The following is a 23766-nucleotide window of genomic DNA, read 5'->3' as shown; positions in this document are numbered from 1 at the left end:
ATCAGTCGTATAAAAGAAAACAAGGTAACACTTTACTTTAAATCACTTGAATTCACAACTTAACATTCAACAGTTTTCTTGAATTAATTTGTGCATTAAAGCGTGTGTGTGTGAGAGTGAGTGTGCGCGCAATTTTCATTTTAGTATGCATGATATTTGTGTGTATGTCAGTTTGTGTGTGTGTGCGTGTGTGAGAGTTTGGCAAAGCTATCGGCATGGGGTCACAACTCTTGCCCAGAATAGACAGATAAAGCAAGAGGAGTAGCAATCACTGTTTAGCTCTACATGTTGCATGCTGGTCAATGTCAATCTCATGAATAAGCAAAGCAAGAATAAGGCCTTCCTTCCTTCCTTAGTATAGTTTGTGTGGCAAACCTCTAAGTGGGGATTATGAGCAGAGGCCTGAGTGGGTAGTTCAATTCCATGTCAATCATCTGTGGGGCTTCTGCAGGTAAGAGTACAAGTGGAGAACACCGAGGCGCGAGCTGAGATGAAGACAGGAAGAGAAGAGGTGACGACAGAGACAGCCGAGATTGAGTGTGCAGGGAAAGCGAGGTTAACGAGGCAAAGACTCGGACCCGTCTGCTCGCTGTTCCTGCTGTCCCAGGTCAGGCGTTTTTTGGAGGTCATGTTTCAGGTCAGGGATAGATGATCTGAACTACGTGGCTGGAGGGCACCTAAAACCTGCAGGGCATTTAGGTATCTCTTCAACCTAACTGAGAACCACCGGGCTCTTCTCTTAGCATGCAAATGAGACAGGAACAAATGTCCCGTCACTTCTGGGGCTCCATGTCCCAAAGTGCTTAACACTCTTCCTGTCAACGCCCCTCTCCAGCTGCTTCAAAAACCCCTCCTGCACCTCCCTCACTCTTATTTCCTCCCTCTTATGTTCTTTAAATGAGCTTTCCAACTCCACTTCTTTCTCGCAATTCAATTTTACAGGGCCATTATCCCGGGTGTAATGTGGAGGTTAAATATATCCGGGCAGACGTTATGTGAAAATAATTAGTGCTAATGAATAATGCACTCATTCAGCTGATGAAGGATGGTTGTCAGGGTAATGGGGTGCAAGGGAGGGGCCCCTCTGACAAATGAAATTAAAATATTTAAACACTGTTTTTTACGATATTACCAGGCCCTCACACCTTTCCTGTTACCTTCTCGCATGCAGCCGTCCGGCCTCTATGTGACATGAAAGCTGTGCCATTACTCATGCACAAGATTTGTCTCACTAAAGACAGCGCCCAGATACGAGGAGGAAATATCCTCCACATCACACTTTTACAGTACCTTACACCACAGCTAATCGTCCCTGCCACTGATAATCACTTTGAGGACATCAGCGACACCAATCCATATCGACAGCCCGTCTTTCTGCCAGGTTATATTTTGTTCCCTTTTATTTATTGCCACTACACTCATTCGTCCTACGATCTCATTCGGCGCCCATCATGTGATAATGAAGGATGTAGGTTTTAAATTGCCCAGTTTACAGCCCCCTTCCAGCCAATTGGCCCCCTGGAATCAATAATGGTGGAGCAAGTGCTCTGTGACTGATGAACGGTAAAGCATCAACACCATTTCATTAGACATGATGGTGAGAGGAGTAGAGGACAGTGACGGCATGGGACAGAAGGCTCATGAGCTAATAATTGCTCAGTAACTTATTCTCAAAACTTTCTATGCGGTTAAATGACACTTCGGATGCATCGGTTCAACCGGTTTCCTAAAAAACATCGACTTCCACTGACTTTAGCCATTCTAGTACTTTTGGTTTTGTTTTCCCAGGTTTTGAGATATATTTAAGATGTTTGCCACCAGTCCAATACAACAGAGCTAAAGATTACATTTAAACAAGACTAAAAGTCTACAGCTACGCTGGCAGCTCTGTGTGGGCGTACATTGAATTACATTAAATGCTAATGTCAGCATGCTCACAATGACACTGCTGACATGCCGATGCTAAAGCAAGGTTTACCGGATTCCCTGTCTTAGCTTGTGTTAGCATGCTAACATTTGCAATGAATACAATCTGATGCTGATGGCTCATGTTATTAGATGGATGTGAGGAACCAATATCATGGCAATCCAACCAAAGGTTGCTAAGTATGGACCAAAGAGGTGGGCCAACATACAGGCCAACATTGATATCCACATAGCAATGCAGCTAGCATGGATACAAGCTGTTGACGGCAAGGAGTATCTGGGACTTTGTTTCTGTTCATTTTATTTGTTATGTTTCAGTGTAGATGACATTTTTCCATCATTCTAGCCGATTGGAAACAGGAATCTAGACGGCTCAAACCCAGTCATGGAGATGCCTCTTAACTCTCTCCCCTAACTCATCCGAGACTGCACCGACCTTTCCATTTTCAAACCACAAATTTTAACCCACCTGTTCAGAACTGCTTTTAATGTGTGATTGTGTGCTCTACATTCTTATTGTTTCTATGTATTGTTTGTTATTGTAATTTTAGTTATTTTTATTGTATAGCTTCTAGGATGTTTGAGTACCTTGAAGCGCTATATAAATTAAATGCATTATTATTATTATTATTATTATTATTAAGGTAACATTATTTTTTTAGGGGGTTTTGTTGGCAATTTTTGTTTACCGACCTTTCAAAAAAGGCAAGAAAAAGGGCAAAAGCATGGTGGATGTGTCCTGTTGAACTAAAAAGGGAGAAATTAACTATTCTTTGTCAAAAAACTTCTAATTGCATCTCAGATTGTTACAAATCATGCAGGTCTTTAAGTCAAGGCTATATTCAGTTTTCACAGGACAATGGGTAGCTGTTATAAAAAAGGGCTGTAAGCAGTGAAGTGTGCTGCTCTTTCCCTGGGGCTTAGCCAGCACACTCATAGCAAGCCACATCTGACAACTTTCTTTTATTAATCCCATATTTTGCACATTGGCCCCATACACATTTGACTTGTAAAACAGACCTAATTACAAAGCCTGTAGCATGCAAGCCTCACATCAAACAGTAAGTTACAGTAAAAGCCTATGATCTCAGTCGCCTTCTCTCTCTTTTTTCTCCCCTCCCTTGCCTCCTTCGCACAGCAGAAACACTGATTATAACAAGAACATTAAAAGGGAATTACAGCGAAACAATTTACACTTAATGTAGCAGTCATATGAACAGGGAAGAAGGATGGACAAAGATATAGCATTATTAATAATACATGATTTAATTTAGCAGCTAGGCATGAATAGAGCAGGATTAAGGCACAGGGAAAGACAGACAATGAAAGAAGAGTGGTAGAGAAGGAGGAAGCAGTGAGAAAATGACCGCTGAAGGAGAAGAAGTGAGATGAGAGCTCCAATAAAATATAAAGTCTGTATAACAGAGTAGAGGGTAAAAAGTGGAGGAGGGAGGAGGATCAGAATATGGTGCTATGGGTTTTCTGCGCACTGTGATTAATTGGCAGTAAATATGCAAAGCCTGATGGCCATAAGGCAATCAGAGGAGCGACACTCATCTACATGTTGCACAGTGGGCTATAATCCATCTGAGGGGCAAGGAATAATGATACCAGCAAGCAAGAATAAGAGCAGGATCTGTTTATTACCTCAGACAGATCCATAATGCATACAAATGTGAGGGATGTAGGCAGCAGCCTCTGGCCACCAAACCCTATTGAAAGGTACTGATGGTAATATTGTTTTTAGTGTAATGAAAGACAATCTGATTTAAGCACCTATTAAGGCGTGTAAGTCTGCTGTCATATAAAGCTTTAAAACAAGTTCGAGAGCCGTAATGATCACTGACGGAGTGCGGAGAAAAGCTCAGATGGACACAAAGTAAGAGTTATCCTCAAAGGCAACAGTAAGGTCAACAATAAAGTGTATGCATATTGCAACAGGGATGTATAGTGTACAGTGAAACATAACTGTGGTCCAAATATACACATGAAAGACCGTGACTATCATTACCTGTATAGATAATGGCAATAAAACTGTAATTTCAATTCTTGGTGGCATGTGTTTTTCTTATTTGCAAAGACACACGTAAACATATGAACGCCTTCAAACACAAATACCTCACTTTTCTGTCTCCTCACTGAGGACATTACCACCAGGATCCTTTTAGTGCTAGAGTAAGTATAAATTGTGTTGAACATTGATAAACTAATGCAATTACCTGCAGGGCAAGCAAGTCAGCTAATTTAAAGATACCAGGTTTGTTCATGTGGTGGGAGGCTCCGAATAGGCCCCAAGGGTGGAAGATGGCACCTTTATTACATCTGAGAGGTCAGCCTGGTAGCACTGTATTAGGATTGATCTTTTGATCCCTGAATGGAACCCCCCATACTGTACCGACCCCATCTGGCTGAGAAAAAAACTGCTTATCTGGCGCAAAGGGTTAACTCCGCTAGCCAGGCAGCCTAATTGAGCACCACACATCTCAGCTACACAGCAGAAACAGGAACCTAGAGGGTCGTAACAAGCCAAGCATGACTTATTCACATAATAAACCAAGCAGATATCTAAATGAGCCATTGAGCTAGCCAGAGGGAGGGAGGCCATTAGACCTCGTGGACTACGGGTACATATTTGTATATCTACAATTGCCCTGTCATTTGCATATGTGGCTCGCTATAGAAATGTTAGTCTGTGTTCGTACCCAGGGGCCTAATGACCCAACAGAGCAACGTTGTACTCATTCACGGTACCATAAACAAGTCAGAGCCACATTCCCTTATTCAAAAAAAGAAAAGTGATGGCGTGAAGAATATTTAGGTTATAATGAAAACAAAGCGGCTGGAGGTCTGCTACATACCCACCGTTTATTCACTTGGGGGGGGGGAAACATTTGAGATATGATCAGTAAATGAAAGCGGAATAGTTTAACATTTTAGGAAATATGATTGTTTGCTTTCTTGCCGAGAATTAGATGGAAAGATTGATATATGCATCTGCCCGTGCCACCGCCGGCAGCCGGTTGGGTTAGTTTAGCATAAACACTGGAATCTGAGAAACGGCTGTGGCTCAGTCTGAAGGTTACAACATCCACCTACGAGCACCTCATTGAATGAGCTCTAAAATCGTCTATAAAAGTACTTTTAACACAGTGAAATGAGAGAAGTTCCATTTGTTTCTCTCTTTCTTTGTTGAATAAAGAACTTGTCACATGGTCAGAAGCCTTGCCGTCACTTTCTAACTTGCGGGGTAGCCCAGCGCAGCAAACATCATGGTTGGGCGTAAAATAAGTTTGTAAACTTCGTACAAACTTATATAAGGTAACGAACGTGACTTCAAAATAACTCAAAGTGTGGTTGATAGTGTTGTGTTTGACCAATCCACCAAACGTCCCCTGTGGTTTTTTTAGGGTCCTTATACTATGTCATCACACTCCCAGAGCATGTATAAATAAATACATATAAATACACAAAATGAATGGTGCAAATTGCCAAATATTATTGTTAATAAAAAATGTTTTTATATTAACACACATATTTACTAATAATGTACATAATTGTAAAGGTGAAATGTAAAAAGCAATGAACTGTGCAGAAACTGGAAATCAACCAACAAAAGCTTGGTATTATAGGATGCTTGGGATCCTTGGAATTTCATTTCAGAGACCCCAGAAAACAGCTGATCCTCCTATTGTGCACTCGTATTTGTCTGTTATGTTGTTCATTTGAAACAATAACACAAGGTTGCCACTAATCAGATGAGTCTTGTGGCAAATGGTAAAGGTCAGCCTTTAATGTGACCTCTGACACATAATTAAATTGCCATCTTTAACCTCTGTTACAACCTGTCACGGAGCATTGGATTACATGCTGCAAATCACTCCACCAATCAATGACAGGAGTGAGGGCAGAGGGGAGGGCCTGCTGGGTCCAGCGGTGTCTGCAGATTATCTTTAATGAAGTTGAACTGTACAATGATCATGTTAGGGTAATTCCAAATTAGATTTACACTGAGTAAAGGAGACTGCAGATAAGAGCCACATGCCTTCTTCCACTTTAGCTATTAGTCATGCAAATGCGGGGTTGATGTTGCATGGATATATTTGATGACGATGGCCATAACAAACATATTTTATGCAGTAAAATACAGCAAAAACTGATCAAAAGTGTCATCATATTGACTCATCCCATCGGCAAGTGCAAAATAAAGCAAAGAAATTAACAATGGAGCCAAAACAGATCAATTTACTTTACAGAAGCCAAATAAAATGTGTAAAACGGAATAACTATATCCACGGATTGCTCAGTACGCCCTGGGTATTGCCTTACAATACTATCTAAGCATAATCTATACATTATTTATCACACTCAAGATATTCTACTTATTATATTGGGTGCTGCCAAAACAGCACATATCTACTTGAGATGGGGTGGATGCCACGTTAATCAATGATCAGCATATGCTCAGTCAGCAACACAGCCTCTGATTTGTTCGCACTCAACTCGACCCAATGCATCATGGGATACATCTTGCCCACAGTGGGGTTCAGAAGACAATTATCGATGGATTTGTTAGTTTTATAAAACACGTCATTGGAAAGCCACAACGTTGACGGAGCGGAGGTTATTTAAATCGAGTTTCTAGACCACAGCGTTAGTAATGAGAGTACTTTGATGCCATATACGACATCTCTGACCTCGACAGATATGAATTTGTCACCCATATGTACCACGTCCTCTTGAACATTATTGCTTCATTCATACTTTCTAACATTACATGCAGTCCCTGCTCATCAATTGTCATGCCAAAAAGTGATTGTTTGCCAAAAGATTATTAAAAAGTGGGAGCATGCGCAGCTTTTTCTGAATTGCCCAGTTGACGTGCAAATGCACATAACTGTATGTCCGTGGTAATAAAGACACACAAAGGTGTGTGCGTCTTTGTGAAACCTTTCTTGGAACCATATAACCACAAATTATCAGTTTAGTAATGATAATAAAAAGTGAAGAAATGGCATACACAAAGTATATTGTATAGTATGTCAGAAGAAGGGCAAAAAAGTATGTTTACTTTAAAAAAAAAAAAAAGGCTTATTACAGAATAGCAACAAATGCAGGCAAATGGTGAATTTGATGCAAATTCCTGTCTCCTCCTTCTCTTCTCTTCTCCCCAGATGGATGCAGACCACAACTGGCTTTCTTCACGCTCTTCATCCACGTCTTCTTCGACTGTATGTCCATTGACATCAGGAGAGCAGAAACTGAAACTTCATCTGTTCTGACTGGACCGTTTATAAATATAAAACTGTCTCTGTCTCTTACTGTTGCTCAATGTAGCACTTAATCACTTAATCATTGATGATTACTGCAATTGTTAGATTGTATCCAGATTATTGGAAGTAGTTTTGGATAAGAGTGTCAGCTAAATTAATGTAATGTAATGGTAGTAGATTTGTTAAAATGTTGCTTGAGGAGAAACTTTGGAGTAAGACAAGTGCCAAAGAAACCAATATACATAAATGTATTGTCCTCATGATCTCATTTTCTCTCATTCATCAAAAATCATTCATGGGAAAAAAAGTTACAAAAATACAGACATCCAATTGATTTGTATAATAAGACAATGTGGGGCATCACTTCAGTTTCAGTGGAAGTAAAACTTTATAGTCACATGTCAACTTCAGCACCTCTAATTGGCGGTTCTATTTACTTTTTTGTTTTATTTTCAAATAGAACAGCCAATTAGAGGTGTTGAAGTTGACATGTGACAATAAAGCCTGCATATGGCAATACAAATATATACATAACATATAATTGAGAACACATTTCCTTGTGTATGTTAACAACTATAAAAGTATTTACATTTAAATGTACCCCCTGCGCTGTCCCCGCAGGCTTTAACATCATGTCTGTCGGGAAGTTTTCATTACCTGGATTACCATAAAACTTTAAAAGGTGAAATCAATAACTATATTCGCAGAGAGCAATGCATTCAGAGATTTTCAAAGTGAAATTCAAAAGCTGAGCTTTGGAGAGCCTGCTGGAGTAATTCACACATTTGATTCATTTTGGACCTATATTTTTGTGAACTATACTTTTATTCTTTATGACATACTATGTCTTATTGTTTTCATGGCATAACATGCTATGTTATTTGTATGGCATAAAATACAATTACTTTTTATGACATACCAAATATTTCTTCAGGTCACACAGTATATTCTTGAACACAGAGCATATGCTGCCTACATCCTGAACATAGCTAATACTGATGAGAACATTCCTGATACAGGAGAACATTCCTGCTACGGGAGAACATTCCTGCTACGGGAGAACATTCCTGCTACGGGAGAACATTCCTGATACGGGAGAACATTCCTGCTACGGGAGAACATTCCTGATACAGGAGAACATTCCTGATACAGGAGAACATTCCTGCTACGTGAGAACATTCCTGCTACGGGAGAACATTCCTGATACGGGAGAACATTCCTGCTACGGGAGAACATTCCTGCTACGGGAGAACATTCCTGATACGGGAGAACATTCCGGATACAGGAGAACATTCCTGCTACGTGAGAACATTCCTGATACGGGAGAACATTCCTGCTACGGGAGAACATTCCTGATACAGGAGAACATTCCTGATACAGGAGAACATTCCTGCTACGTGAGAACATTCCTGCTACGGGAGAACATTCCTGATACGGGAGAACATTCCTGCTACGGGAGAACATTCCTGCTACGGGAGAACATTCCTGATACGGGAGAACATTCCGGATACAGGAGAACATTCCTGCTACGTGAGAACATTCCTGATACGGGAGAACATTCCTGATACGGGAGAACATTCCTGATACAGGAGAACATTCCTGCCAACTGCTATACGACTATAAATCACCTCTGGCCAGATCCTCCTCAAATTGAACATCAATAAAACTTGCACCGCTGTCACTTTATACTTTAGATACACTGTATACACTTTCATTTTTATTTAATTATTTTTACATTTTTATTTCCTTTATTATTTTCATTTCCTTCAAATTCTTAAATGTAATATTCTCTGCTATTTTATTGTATTGTATATTTGTAAACATGTTATGCTGCTGCTTCACGGAATTTCCCCCTAGGGATGAATAAAGTAATATCTAATCTAATCTAAGTACAGTATATTAAAGAGGGACTAAAACCCCAAAGTACAATTTTAGGATATATTGGCTCCAAGCGTAGCCGTATCTTTAGTTTCAGTTTTAGTAAGCTGGAACTCTCTGGAGGAATTTGTTTGATCAGCAGGTTCAGGGCAGCCATGTTTTGATTCCTTGATGGCATTCCCCTGCTAGCAGACTGACCTGGGGTCTGTGGTCAGCAGACAAGATTAAAGGGCTTTGTTAAGGGCTCACGCAGCAGTATTTACAGACACACTGAGGATGACGGAGAAGCCATTGCTGCTGAGTAATAGCAAAAGATTTATTTTATAAAACACAAAATGTGTTTTAGTGGTGAGGTTTTACAACTGAGGCTGATTCCCAAACTGTCCCCAAACTCAAATGAACCTGAATGACTTTGCCGATTATGATTTAGGGGCTGCTAGTTTTATCTCAAACTGTGCCTTGCTTTGTGGCCGGGGGCCTTGTGTTGTTTAAAGGGTTGTCGGGGTATAAATACTAAATTAATCATGCTTTGGCTCAACTTGCTGGGGACTGAAATTTGCTTATGGAGGGCCATGATCACATAAAATATTAATGGCTTTACAGAGAACTGGCAATGTAGCAATGGGGGCAAGGCGTGTGAAAGCGTGGAGCAGTGTGTTGGGAGGGGTCACAGTTTATTTGAGATCAGAAGCACCTTCCTCATATCTTCACTTTAAATGGATAAACACACGGCAAGTGACCAAAACATTGTGTTCGCACATAATCCATCCATTAGGATGAATTTTGTACGTATTATTCTACAAAATTGTCAAAGTGGTAATTGGTATTAATTGACATGCAGCAATGTTTTCGTGTTGTGAAAATGCAAGGATGATATTCAAATGAATATGAATAAATACATTATAAGTGTGTAATGTTATGCATGTTCATCGTTGTTGCATTTGACCGACTTCTTGAGTCCCCGAGGGCTTCTAAAAGAAACTACAATCGTTTCCCCTGACAGACAGCAAGTCTCCAAGCAAACAAAAGTGATCCTTTCTTTCACAGTAAAACAAACTTTCCATTGCATCTTCCTACTCCACACACACACACACACGCGAGAAGAAGAAAAGAATCAACATCATCACAGCTCGTTCTAAAATGTCATGCCATTTGTCTCCTCGACACAAATCAGAACGCAAAGATTTAGATAATGGATGACACGGATGCTGTAAACTTGTTAGCCCATATTTTCAGAGGCTCACACAGAGCACATAAACATCGTATACCCGCTGAGACACAGACGGAGGCTGGGGGAGCTCTCAGACATCACCACTGAAGTGACACGAGACGACATGGGGCTAAGTCCTAAATCTTCTTTAACACAGTTATTGATGTAGCTGTTCCGCAAAGTGCTACTAAACAATTGAAAAGGGAATCTGGGTATGTGTGTACAGCTAACCAGTTTACATGACACATAAAAGCTACAGGTCTGTGACACAACTACAGAAATGTGCAGCTGCAACAGCTTGTTTGATCGCAAATGATGCTTTGGTGGCACCACAGTAGGTAAATGAGGCGGCAGAAGGGGGCATTTAATACTCCCCTACCGAGAGACAGAGGGAAAGTTGTCTGCTGGTGGCGTTGGGGGGAGAAAACGACTTAAATGATAAACAGCAGATATTCTAAGAGAACAAATCTGATTTTTCACAATTATCTCTGCAAGCCTGACAGGCACCAGGGGTGGCCATGGAACACCAAACTGGTGGAGACTGATTGGGTTATTTGTCCTCTCTTGTTCAAGGCTGAATGATTGTGGGAGCTGTCCTGTAGAGAGCCTCTCTGCAGGTGTATACCAACTCCTTACAAGAAGCACAATCCCTTTAACCTTAACACCCATATTCACGTGAGGTTTGAGGAAAGCTAAAGTTGCCACAGAGGGCATTTTGACATGTCACGGTAGGAAAAGCAACGGAGCAAAAAATGAAATGAATGGTGGCCGACTTCCATTTAGCCGCATCGGTTTCAGGGTTCTGGAAGTATGCACTACATAGAAGCAGAACATATCCAGTCCACTCGGCTTCTCTTTCCAACTGCACTCTTCAAAGTTTCCAAACACTGAGCTGAATGAGGCTTTCGTCCCATCAAGGATTATTGTCCCAAACAGCAGAAAAGCCTTGCAAGCTCCAAAGTAAACTGCCTGAAGAGTCACCATGAGCACATTGGCCAGACCCAGCATGCACCTGTTGGTGACATGACATCATGGGTGTGTTTGACTAAGCCGTCGGCCAGGAACAAGAATGCCAGCCATACTTCTTCATATGATGGTGTTACTTGCAATGGCAAAAGTACTATACTTGTGATAGAAAGTACTTTTTTCTATCACAAGTATAGTTTTCGAGGATGTTTTCAAACTTTGTCTTAATTGAGAAAATAATGTTCAATATCATAAAATATGTTTTACCCATGGAAACAAGATGGCAGCAAGGAAATTAGGCAAATAAAACTATACGGAAAAAACATTTATAAATATTTCTGAAATAAAAATAATTTCGATACATCAGGAAGACGAATAGTGTTACAGTAAATACTAAATGACATTCAAGACGCTGTGGCCTCTTGAAGAGTTGGAGCTGGATACTGCACACACACCTCCTGTAACAAAAAGAACACAAATGGTCTTAGTTCTTGTTGTATTTACATCTATTTTAGCCAAGTTATGCAAATTGTTTAGGCTACGCACCAAGAAATCTTCGCAAAAATATACATTTAGCAAATATATACTATCATGTTATACCATGTTCTTACCGTAGCACGGACAGTTTGAGATTACCTTACCGATCCAAAGCAAGAAAAAAGAAAAAAAGAAAAAAAAAGTGATAGAAGTAGGAATTTGAGGAAGTTTGCTCTTTAGGTGAAGAGGAAGTTTTTTTTGTTTTTTGAAATGGTCTTTGTTCAGCTCTTTTAGGAGTGTTGTTTTTTTTCACTGCCATATAATTTCTTCTTCTTTTTTTTGTGTTTTCATTTTTTTTGTGGCAGGATGTTTTCAGACCATTTCAATTCTTTATTTTTTGTACAATCCAAAGTTAAGCCAAGAACTGAGAAGCCAAGCTTTCATACAAATCATTTGAACCCAGACATAAAATATTTACACATGAGCATTTAAACCAGTCAACCTACCTAACCTTTCTGCAAAAGCTACAGTCATTCAATTACAACACAGGTTTTTTTTTTTTTCTTAAACTAAGAGTTCAACAACAGGTGTGATCAGCTGTCACATGTCCAGACTAATTCTACGTTTTGTGAAACGAAATAACAAAAACAAAAAATAATGTCTACATTAAGAGCATTAAAAAATTCACCATTGTGGCATCTGGTATACGCATTAAAAATAATCAAACTCGTACATGGTTCTTCTGCAAGTTACACATTTGAATGGAAAAAAAAAAAAAGTCTAGCCAAAGTAAAATGTGCCTTGTTTGTTTATGAACAGGCATTGAAATCTTTTTAATTTGCTGGAATGCTGCTCTTCTTCCAAACCAATGTATCCAGGGAAGAGCGTCCAACTGATCTTCATCTGCGCCAAGAGCGAGGCTCGTTGTCGTCTTCTTCCTCGTCATCATCCTGCAGCAATGCATCGTCACTCAGCGACCCCTCTGGGTACTGATGAGATGAAAGAAAGAATAAAAAAAAACACTTGAGTGACGTAAACTTATTTTGAGCATCAGCACTCACCTAGCACCATGTATTAAAAACGTCTTGGCAGGGACTAAATCCTCAGCATGAGCGCATCTCGTTGCAGACGCACCAAATGCTTAATGAAAGTATGAGTGGCAAGGAAAAAGCCACATAAACACAATCCTTGCTGAAATGTGTAATGGCTCCCTCTTGTGTTCTCAGAAAGTAACACAACAAGAAAGAGGTATTTATTAAGGTTTCCCCATATGTCCAAGCAGAGAACATCCAAAGATCTCCTTGAAAGTAAATATTTCTGTTCTAGAATCAATGGTAGCACGTGAAGTAGGAACACCGATCCTGCCTGATCCCTATATACTATAAAGAGAAACATAAATAGCATCTAGAAACATTAATATATGCAGAATGAGAAATGTCCTAAAACCTCATCTTCCTCTGGTTCAGCGTCATCAGCATCCGCAGCACTGAGAGTCTTGACCACTTTATGCCAGGCCAGACGCAAAGTCTGGTTGTTGAACCTCACTCCATGAAGCGCCGCCTACAGGTGGTCGAAACACAGGAGCGTGTGGTTAGAAGTTGTATATGATGTGAAAAATGGTACAACAACAACAACTGTGGTCAACAACCTGATCAAAACGGCAAGAAGACGGTGGCGCTCCATCGGGAGCAAAGTGCTCGATAATAAAAGTCAAAATACTGGAAAGTAGCTTTTACTGTTGGAATTCCAAGGGGCTCAATTAAAAAATAAATGAAAGAATATTCTAGCGCATGCATGCCAGACAGTCGACTCACCTGTTCTGCCTCTGCTCTGGTCTTGAAAGTGATGACTGCAGACAGGTTGTTTCCATCAATCTGGCAATCTTCAATCTCTCCAAATTGCTTCAAAATTAGGAAAACGCAACATTTTGGTCACTTTATAAACTAACTCATTCCTGTGTAAATGATTAAAAACTGATATGATGCATGTTCTTTTTACCAAAGCAATGTTGTGTTAAATTAAGTGGTTTTTCTACAAGTAGCTTTTAATATTGCTTTACCTCATTCCCACTCTACTCAAAACATACTGGGGGGCTGAGATGAATCAGTACACATTAGGAAACACATTAGCTTTCTTGCTGCATATCTGGATCACGTTGAGTCATATATATTAGTTTTTGCTTATTGAATATTCTTCTGGTGGTTGAGGAGTTAATAACTTGACCGTGTGAAATTGAGTTAGTATTTACTGGATGTACCCAACACCATTTTATTTGTATTTAGACAGACTGGACTGTCACTATGTTGCTGCTCCATAGGTGGTCAGTTGCACTGTGCAGGTGTAACCACCAGAGGACACTGTTGATTCTTTTGCCACACTGAGCAAAAGTAATAATAGTAATAGTCCCATTTCATTAATCGTAGAAAATATGTCATTTTTTGCCTTTGTTGATATTTAGACCATTTCTTTTTAACACACTACACACAGCCTTAATCCAAAGTAAGGATGTGAGAACAGTTGAACGCTACATTTGTCAGGCACTGAATGTCCACCGCCCTCAACAGTGCCCTTTAACACAGTCCTCAAACGCTCTGATTGGTTAACTGCAGATATTACATTTCCTTTTCTCAGTAATGTAGTTATCGGCTGACTTACAGCAAAGTGTGGCAGCAGGTCCACATGGTCTGCCTCAGTGAATCCAAAAATCTCCACCGCTCTCGGCCGATGGTCCACGACTGCATGCAGCGACACACCTCTTCCCCGTCCTCTGGAGCCCCGTCCCCGGGCCCTGAGAGCACCACGGCCCCGAGCGTGGACCCCCCGGCCTCTTCCGGGAGACAGGATCCCCCTTCTAGCCGCCTGGGTAAAAATGAAAAAAGGGGGATGGAAAGAACTCAAATAGAGCACAAATATCTGTCCAATATCATGAAAACACACAAGTTGAGTTGTCGAGAGGACACTCTAAAGTTTGAGGCAGAGTTTAGTCTTAAGATTAAGTCAATACCTCAATTTGCAGCTGCGTGTACTTTATTTTCAACAAAGCAATGTCCTCTCCGGCCTGGGTCTTCTTGTACAGGTCCAGCTCCGCGTCCAGCAGTTCCTTCTGTGCCTGAACACATTGCAATCAGGAAAGACAACTCTGCAAATCAGAAGTAATAAGTCAAAAGGCAACGGGATAAACTGAAAACCCCAGTTGATCTAATCCTTGAGAGCAAGGAAGCATATGCTGTGCTGTTATATTATTATATTCATACAGCAAGAGAGGTAAAATAAGTAGAAATGCAAACCCAATAACAAGAATAGCACAATCTAGTTTTAAGCCATCGTTTTCGTGTTGCATGGATGCACTAGTTGGGTGAAAGCCCTACCTGTGCCCTGGTCTTGGATGTGCGTAGCTGGTTGTTGCTGCCTGAGATTCCCTTTATCTCCTCTTGAAGTTTGGTGATGCTCTTGGTTAGCATGCCTAAAGTTTCCATGATCTTGGCTTTATCCTCTGCCTTCATTGTTTTGTTCTTCTCAAGTTTAGATATCAGGAGCTGCAGAGAACGTGGGCAGAAAAGCTGAATTCTTGCGGCGATTCTTGCGGCGATTCCAACAGAGTATTTGAATAATTACAAAACACAGAAAGCCACAAGTCACACAGGAGGGGAGAAAGGGTACGATTTTATATCGTTATGAAAATATGGATCATTTACTCTAAACATGTGGAACACCAGACCCACTGTTGCAAACGAATAGCCTATAAAGTATTTAAATTAATGCAAACACATTTATTATGGCTGTATACCTAAAGACATTTACAGCCCCATCCGTGCTACAAGACAGTTAAGACAAATGCACAATAATATTTTCCATAGACTAGGCACCCCTAGATAGTCATTAAATGTATGAATGTTTGACGCCATCACGCGACATGTCCAATGCAATGACAACGAATGTGAACAAAGTTGGTTTGAATCCAGAACAAACAAAAAAAAAAGCCACCAGCCAACCTTGATTATTGTAACCAATTATGAGATTATTTGGGCTATATATATATATATATATATATATATATATATATATATATATACATACATACACACACTTAATTCAGACCAAGATGTGTACGTATGAATCATTATGGGCCTTAATGTCTACTACATTACATTTGCTGTACCCTTTAAATAAACCGTCCAGGCCTGTTTAGATAAGATATGGCCTAGGACTACATTAATATATTTCTTCTCTTTAATTTCACTTTGAACTGCTCGGTTCATTTTGCAGTAAAGTTCACAACATGAAAAAAGTATTTAATTCACAAATGAATTAACAAAATAGGCTTTACATGTGGCTTACTTATATAGACCATATCATTATATAATTAGCAGAAAAGATACTATATTGTGATATATATTGCCGTCTGTCCTAAATCGGGACAGAAGCGTTAGGCCGAGCGCTACCAGACACATTGTTATCCATTTTCAAATATAAAACTCTAAGCCCTGATCTTCAACCCTTCATCCCACACTACGCTCCCAAACACTGCTTTGGTTTGTTTGTGTAGATTTCCCAACGCAGTCGCTGACTTGGGGACGCTGTGACACTTAATGTACAAGCCATTGATCGAGACTCAAGAGTCATCTTACCTTCTGTGTCTCAATGTGCTTCTCCAATATTTCCTGCTTCTTTTTTCTTACATCCTGCTGTAGTCTTAGAGCTTCCTGTTAAAGAAATGATGGGAATGATTAGGCGCTGCCTTCTGCATTAGTATGAGAATCCAAGGTGTTTGTGGCCTTGATTCTAAATCTCTCCACTCCCCATTTCCCACCATTCCTCTTCTCACCTGTTTATTTTTCAGGGCTTCCTCTGAGTTTTTCTGGGCTGCCTTCAGGGCATCAGGATTGTATACAGTCTTTGTGAGGCCCATCGATGTAGAAAACACCTTAAAAAAGAAAAGAAAAGGGGGGCGGGGGACATAATATTTAGACAATTTTAGAGGAGAAATTCCAAAACAGAATGAGTAATGATGAACAGTGTGAACGCTCACTTTTTCAATAGGAGCTGCTGGTTTGGCAGAGAACCCCAAACGGTCCTTCACCGACACCTTTGAGGGATTCTGCTGCAAATCGGGGAAAACATCGATAACATTTATAAACACAATCTGAAGACTTTTGCAGAGAATATGTGACAAAAACTCAACCAACCACACACACACACACACACACACCTGAGAGGCGACACTGGAATCTTGTGATGGCTCAGAGTTTGCATTGAGCAGGGGTCCAAGGCGATCTTTGACAGACTGCTTAAGAAACACGTCTGAGGCCTGCTGAATGACAACAGAGTTGTTAGTCACATTATGTCTGGATCCATGCGTTAGTGCATTTTAATATAGCCACCAGTGTCAGATAACAATTCAGAATTTTCCTATCGTGCTGAACTTGAGGGGCCTCTGTAAAATCTACTTTATTTACCACCAGCTTCATTGCAAATACTCATTAAAACTGCAGGACTTATGCATAAAGAACTAATTTAGTCTCTTAAAATTATATTTTTCTTGTAACAACTCAAAAACAATCTCAAATACAAATTAACGTATTTTAGGAATAACATGGAATTGACTTGGTCATTCACAAGTGCACCATATTTTAAAAAGACATGTACTCTTTGTGGTGCCGTTAAGACAGAACATTTTACAACAACCACATGTTATGAGCGACAGATGTAAAATGAACTTATACCATGTCCGTCTGTTGCTGAGGGTGCTGCTGTGAGATAGACTGGCCATCAGTCCCATCATCACGAAACCAGTGCACCCTGATGAAGCGGTTGTTGAGAACAGCCTCTGTGCTTTGCATAGCCTGCTTGGCCTCGTGTGGGGAGGCAAACTGGATCAGTGCCCCTTCTGGGTCATTCTGGAAGGCCACCTGTCCAAAAAGACATTTGAAATGGAACTGTGAGGCTGTGGAGCCGGAAGGTGACTGAACTTAACCTCAACATTGAAAGGTTATGAACCGAAGAGCAACGGAGTGGTGCGATTTTCACCAGACCAAACCAACGGTGTATATTACTCGTTTGTGTCTGCCGTGCTTAACTGCAATACAAAAGTGCATGAAAGATGTGATGTTCATTTCAAATAAGGCTTTTAGTAACTCAGACGTTTTTTTTAAAGACGTTCAGTTTGTTCTGTAATCTTTGCTGGTTACGCCACAACTGTTGAAAATAATGCAACTGGCTACTTGTTTACCAGATGGGTTGAAAAAGCATAATATGAAACATACAAGCTATGTTTAAAAAACAAACAAACATCAATACAGTTTTTATTTTATGGTTTAACCTTTGATAACAGATTTACTCAAAGACATTGTTCACATATTAGTTACCTATTGTACTACACGGTAATTACATATTGTTTGAAATTATATTATTGTTACAAATAATCAAATTATTATTTACCCATCATTTATTGGCTACTAACAATCAAAGCTGTGATCTATTGCACCACATAACGACTGACCTGTAGGTTGACAATGGTGCCAAACTTGCTGAAATGGTCATTGAGTTTGCTGATGTTGTTGAGCTCGGGAGGAATTTGACGAACCAGCAGCTTGGTGTTTGGGGAGAATGGGACTCTTGTGTGGTAGCCCTGGTGGTTGGGTTTGTTAAAGTTGGGCCTGTGCAGAAGAGAATAGTTGAACAATTCAATGAGGGCGGTATTAAACAAACCTGTCAACGGTGATCAACCACAGGGTTTAGAGGCAGCACAATTTTAATATGACAAATTAATGTCTTACTTGTCAAACCAAGGTTTTTTCAAGGGAAGGCCTCCATCATGAGAGACGGGTGGTCTCTTCCTCAAATCCGATTCCATAACGATCCTCATGCTGTTGTTCGGGACCTTGTCTGGTGGGAAACAAACCCTGGGAGGTCAGTTTTCAGACTACAGAGCACATCACTAAAAAAAGAGGGCAAGACGTTTAAACACAAATACAGGAGTATGTACCGAATGCTGGTCAAAGTGCTGAGCATGCTAATGGTGGGAGGGAAAGTGCATGCATGATTAAAGACAATCTATTCAAAACTCAAATGGTCCAGTTCATGTGAACAATACCTCTTGGTGGCTGGTCCACTTCTCCCATTGTGAGGCCAATCAGGTTAGGTCTCTGGGCACTGACCCGATGGCGGTAGATTGGCCTGGAGGTATTGGTGATGCTGGGAGCCTCAGGATTATACACATCTGTCTCATAGTGGTCTAGTCAGCAGAGAGAGGATACGTTTAATTCGGAAAACAGCAAGTTAAGGCAGAAGTCATTTATAAATATAAAATGAAATGTGTAACTTCAAAAAACACAATCATTACCAGAGGTGAAGCGGGGCACTGGGGCCTGGGGAAGTGAGGAGCGCATCCCAGAGGTGACAATGGTGGGAACAGAGCTGGTCATGGAATTGGGAGGAGCATCCATCCCTGACGGTTGCAGAGGAGGAAGTGGAGGAGGAGGACCTGCGTTAGATGGAATGAAACAAAATTAAATAATAATCTGACCTGAACTGTTCCTCAGGCAGGTTACTCTATTTCTTGCTACCTGTTTTTAAGACAGTCTTCAGTTATATAGACAATTAAATAGTTTAAAACATAAGCATTATATGTGGGTTTATTTCCTTTTCCCTAATGGCAATAGCTGAAAAGATAGGCTTGGACCCAAGTTGTTGCACAACAACGCACATTTGAAGAGTCTATAGATGCAGCTGTCGATCCCTGAAAACTAGGTGCTTGGGAACACTTGTGCACCGCAATAACGCTGCTTTCGCTTTTGAGCGCACAAATCGGTGCAACTTCATTGACAACAACGGCTTTAGGGTGCAAAAATGTATTTATTGACTAAGAGGGGGCAGCCCTACTTTCTACCATCTCAACAGCCTGATCATTGATAACTAAGGGCTGAATCGTTTTTGCAAAACACAGATGTTTTCTGATAATGGACACCTACTTATTTATCTGAATTCGACAGGTAATTAATTCATTCATTCATTCATTAATTAGCTGGCTACATCAAATTAAATCAATTCAAATTATATGTACCGTTTGCCAACCGTACCCAGTGTTATTGACTTTGACTCTTGGTAGCATAATGTTAGCTTTCTGGCTTGTAGCTGAGCCAAAGAGTCCTATAAAATATCTCCCTTTGCCAAGTCAAACCGCCGGTTAGTCCAATTTACTGGAGATGGGGAAATTGTTTCAATTGCAAACGAACCTTGTGGGATGGTAATGAATGTTTCAGAGATTAGCAAACCCTCTGGATTACCAGGGAAAATAAATTATGTCACATTTTGGTTGCAAAATCCCGTATTTTGCAATACCTCGTCGGACATTTACTCACAAATTGTGAAAAACATGTAGACGCTTGACATTCCATGCTAACAAATATCTCAAAAGTGTTGCTGTTAGGAACTTCACAATTCAGTCAGAATTCCTACCTGCAACAGGTGGAAGGCTGGGTGGGAGGGAACCTGGTGGGAGTCCAGGGGGCCGCAGGTTCACGGGTGGGGGGTTCATAAGAGGTGGTGGGGGGCCTGGGGGCGGTGGTGCGTCGCCACCTGGGATTGGTGGAGGTTGGAAGGGCAGCATGTTGGGCAAATTGACATCCTCCACGACAACTGGGTCACTTCCATGGTCGAAAGGACACATGTCCCCTCTCATGCAGAAGCCCTTTTCTGGAACAGATGGCAAACACACGTAGAACATCAATCTCACAGAAGCAGACAGCCGCGGTAGTGCTGCTTTTTTTCACAATCAAAATCTTAATTGTCATGTTAAAATATCTTTTTTCTTTTTATTCTCTCACTATATATTAAAATGGTGAATAACCAATGTCAGCTTTAACAGGTAATATAAACACTATATCGTCAACACAATATTGAACAATGTTTTCGAACTTTAGATTTTCTTCAAATCATAGTTTACCATCATAGTCACGGCATCGCTTCCTCTGTTGAGGGGGGGGTCCTCTATTAAAAAGGCCACGATCCACAGGTTGCCCAGGGCGGAAGTCTGACCAACTCTCAGGGGTATTGTTGCTATGATGATGTGTGGGGGCAATGACTGTAATGGTGCTGCTCAGTGTTGGCACAGGGAAATGTGAAGTGGTTGCAGTGGGGACTAGAGCTGCTGGGGTAAAGCAATCAGCATTCTCTGGCCTGTCCACTCGATCGTGATCAAACTTCAACTTTCCAGAATCTCGTTCTGCAAACAGACAAAAAAAGCAATGTTTCTCCATATCCAGTCATTGTTGCTCTATGTTGTCTACATATGATCAGTTGTCTGAGCTGGTAGCACTACTGGTATGTGTCAAAAGGCATAGGTCAGTGATTTGTCATAGTTTACAGTAACAATATCCTAAAATGAAATTAATTCTGAAAAGAAAACAAAAAAAAACAAAAAAAAACACGAATATTAAATTTGACAAGTCTTTTGAAAACCACGAGATAATCTTTGTTTTTAGAAGCTTCTTAGGCAGCTGTACTCTGACTGGGAACACTTTGCAAGGTCACGGACACACAGACAGACAGACAGACAGACAGACAGACAGACAGACAGACAGACAGACAGACAGATAGAGAGAGAGAGAGAGAAAGAGAAAGAGAGAAGAATGGCGTTTCACAATCCAGTCATTGCTCCCTCCACAGGAAGACAATGGTTTCAACTGGCACAATGTGAAACCCTATTGATTATGTGTCTTTTAGATCCATCGATCAGGTTCTTACCTCTACTCCTGCTTCCAGACCGAGTTCTGCTGTGTGACCGGCTCCTGCTGCGATCTCGATCCCTGTCCCGGTCCCTGTCCCTGTCTCTATCCCTATCCCTTTCTCGGTCGCGTTCTCGGATGTGATCTTTGCTCCAACTGCGGCTGCGGCTACGACTGTAACTGCGGCCTCTCCTGCGGTTGAAGCGATCGCGGTACGAGTCCCTCCGTGGTGGAATGCGGTCATATTCCCTCTTTCTAGAGCGGTCGTCTCTCTTACGATCATCTCCTCTCCTAAAAGTTGGGAACAACAAAATCATGGCAATTAGTTCAAAGTAAATACTAAGTAATAATACAAGCAGGTGCACTCACCTGATATCTCTGCTGTAACGAGAACTTGATTGGGGTGGACTGTGATTCACCCTCCGAGGAAACTTCTTCTCCCGTTCGTCTTCGCGGTTTGTCTGGACAAAGAAAATAAGTAACTTAAATGTGTTCCATCTTAGATGGCAACTGACATGAATGGGGCTCCATATTGTTTGCTACCGTAAAGTACACATCCGATGGAACAAAACTACTCTCTAAATTGCTCCCCCTTCATTACCTCATCTTTTTTCGGCTCATCCTTCTCAACTTTGATCAGAGAGGATGGTTGATCTGGCGGCGGGAGGTAGTTTTTGTTGTTAATGGCTTCAAACAGCTTATCCACAAATGGCTGGGTCTCTGAAATAAGACAATAGTGCAAATAAAGAGTATGTATGAATCCACAAATAAATAGTAACACACCTGTCAAATGAAAAAAAAAGGCTTGCCAAGTACAACTCTCATGAAGCAGGGGGATTAAATACCTTTCTGGAGAAATACATCCAACTGGTCTATACATAGGGCTTTAAGTTCCTTCTCAGTTTTGTCTTTCTTCACCAGAGCAACAACATACTTAGCCAGGGCAGAGGGGTCTGCATCACAGCTGGAAATGTTCAGAGAGAAAACGTGCATAAGAAAAACAAACATCACCAACAAAATACTATATGCATGACAAATAGCCAATAAATTAGTAACGTTATCGGTCACTTATGACACCTTCACGTTAGCGTGCACCGTGTGTTTCTCACATGAGGTGGTGTAACTCAGACTGAACTAGAAGGGCTGAAGCTGAGTGGAGGAAACAGCTGAGTTGCTAATAGCTGACGTTACTTACATGGGCTCGAGGGTTTCAGACAGCCATGTTTTCAAGGCATCAAGGTTTTCAATGATCATTTTAGATCCAGCCGAACTTTCCCTCCACCACGGCCAGAGTTAACGCCAGCTGGGGTTGACACTGCTTATCTGTTTGATAGGACAGCCGACATCAGCTGGGGAAACGAACCACTTCAGTGGTCTTCGGCTCGGCTGTGGTGCTACAAAACGCCGTTAGCCGAACAGCCGCGTTAACGGTGGCTAACTGAGCTACGCTAGCATGCGTCTTTCCAGGCCTCGAACGTGCCGAACGGTCACTCGACTCTCGTGTTGTATTTTAATGGAGATGCAGACGTGGTGAGTCTTTTATTTACCAACATCCAACCAACTAAACCTGAAGGTTGTAAATGTTTCTTCTCCGTTAAACTTAATGGAGCACCCACGCTTAACTTGCTACTTTATCCCCTCTCACTAGCTAACACGCCATGGCGACTATTTACTTCCGCTGGTGTTCTCGTTGGCAAGATATCGCGAGAGGACCTCGCAGTACCAGAGACAGTTGTTCTTTAGAGAAGCTCTCGAGCAGTTTCTCTGTAACTGTAACTCCAAGCCACTCCGAGACAGATTGAACGTTTGTAACCAGATGTACCAAAATACAATTGTCTAGTTATTTACAACAAATACAAGACCTACACGTTGCATAATGAACAATGTGAGTTTAGGGCAGTGGTTCCCAACCTTTTTCTGTCAAGCCCCCGTTTGATGATATAGGAACATTGTATAGTAACTGCTTATCTGACTATACTGATTTGGTATACTGTACTATGACTGTTTTCAAAATATTTGTTGACATATAATCTTTTACTTTTTTATTTGCACAATTCAAGCCTCCACCTATTGTACAAAATTACAAACATAAAATGCATAAAATAAATAATATGATTTGTATGATCATAAAAACTTATTTTAGACAAAATACTGAAATAAATCCAGTTCAGTTTAATTACATCAATTCAATAACTACAGTACATCTGTTGCATCAATACAATTCAAATTGAGTTTGTACAATTCAGTTCCGCTCAATTAAATGCTATTAACTAGATCAATAAAATATATTCTACATTTATTTTCAATTTATTCG

The 23766-nt window shown here is 40.7% G+C and overlaps 1 protein-coding gene across 4 annotated transcripts; it reads right to left on the bottom strand.

Moving 5' to 3' along the window:
* Positions 1 to 12029: 12029 nt before the first annotated feature.
* rbm26 (RNA binding motif protein 26) lies at positions 12030 to 23150 on the bottom strand. Of its 4 annotated transcripts, none has more exons than XM_034560791.1 (22): positions 22648 to 23150; positions 22298 to 22416; positions 22054 to 22172; positions 21822 to 21913; positions 21472 to 21743; positions 20672 to 20950; positions 20185 to 20421; positions 19070 to 19210; positions 18821 to 18961; positions 18504 to 18612; positions 18227 to 18383; positions 17451 to 17636; positions 16937 to 17038; positions 16757 to 16828; positions 16553 to 16651; positions 16356 to 16430; positions 15096 to 15263; positions 14732 to 14836; positions 14383 to 14586; positions 13542 to 13628; positions 13174 to 13287; positions 12030 to 12716 (listed from the first exon to the last, which is right to left on the bottom strand). In XM_034560791.1, the coding sequence occupies exons 1-22, from the start codon at positions 22704 to 22706 to the stop codon at positions 12627 to 12629; spliced, it is 3027 nt and encodes a 1008-aa protein (XP_034416682.1). In that variant the 5' UTR covers positions 22707 to 23150; the 3' UTR covers positions 12030 to 12626. The 4 variants fall into 4 exon arrangements, with proteins under 4 accessions (XP_034416682.1, XP_034416686.1, XP_034416685.1 ...); XM_034560795.1 differs by having other exon boundaries at positions 16757 to 16825; positions 22648 to 23144; XM_034560794.1 differs by having other exon boundaries at positions 16937 to 17035; positions 22648 to 23144.
* Between the last annotated feature and the right edge of the window lie 616 nt (positions 23151 to 23766).

This window comes from Cyclopterus lumpus, chromosome 3, assembly GCF_009769545.1.
Source record: "Cyclopterus lumpus isolate fCycLum1 chromosome 3, fCycLum1.pri, whole genome shotgun sequence".
Classification (NCBI taxonomy): domain Eukaryota; kingdom Metazoa; phylum Chordata; class Actinopteri; order Perciformes; family Cyclopteridae; genus Cyclopterus; species Cyclopterus lumpus.
This window is presented reverse-complemented; position numbering and strand designations above follow the sequence as displayed.

What these genes read in the sequence shown, in the direction of transcription:
- rbm26 (XM_034560791.1), bottom strand. Translation starts at nt 22,706, where the DNA reads ATGATCATTGAAAACCTTGATGCCTTGAAAACATGGCTGTCTGAAACC. An exon ending in TCTGAAACCCTCGAGCCCAT is followed by an intron (nt 22,417 to 22,647) that starts GTAAGTAACGTC and finishes GAACATTTCCAG; the next exon opens with CTGTGATGCAGACCCCTCTG. An exon ending in CTGAACCAGAGGAAGATGAG is followed by an intron (nt 12,717 to 13,173) that starts GTTTTAGGACAT and finishes TCATCTCATCAG; the next exon opens with TACCCAGAGGGGTCGCTGAG.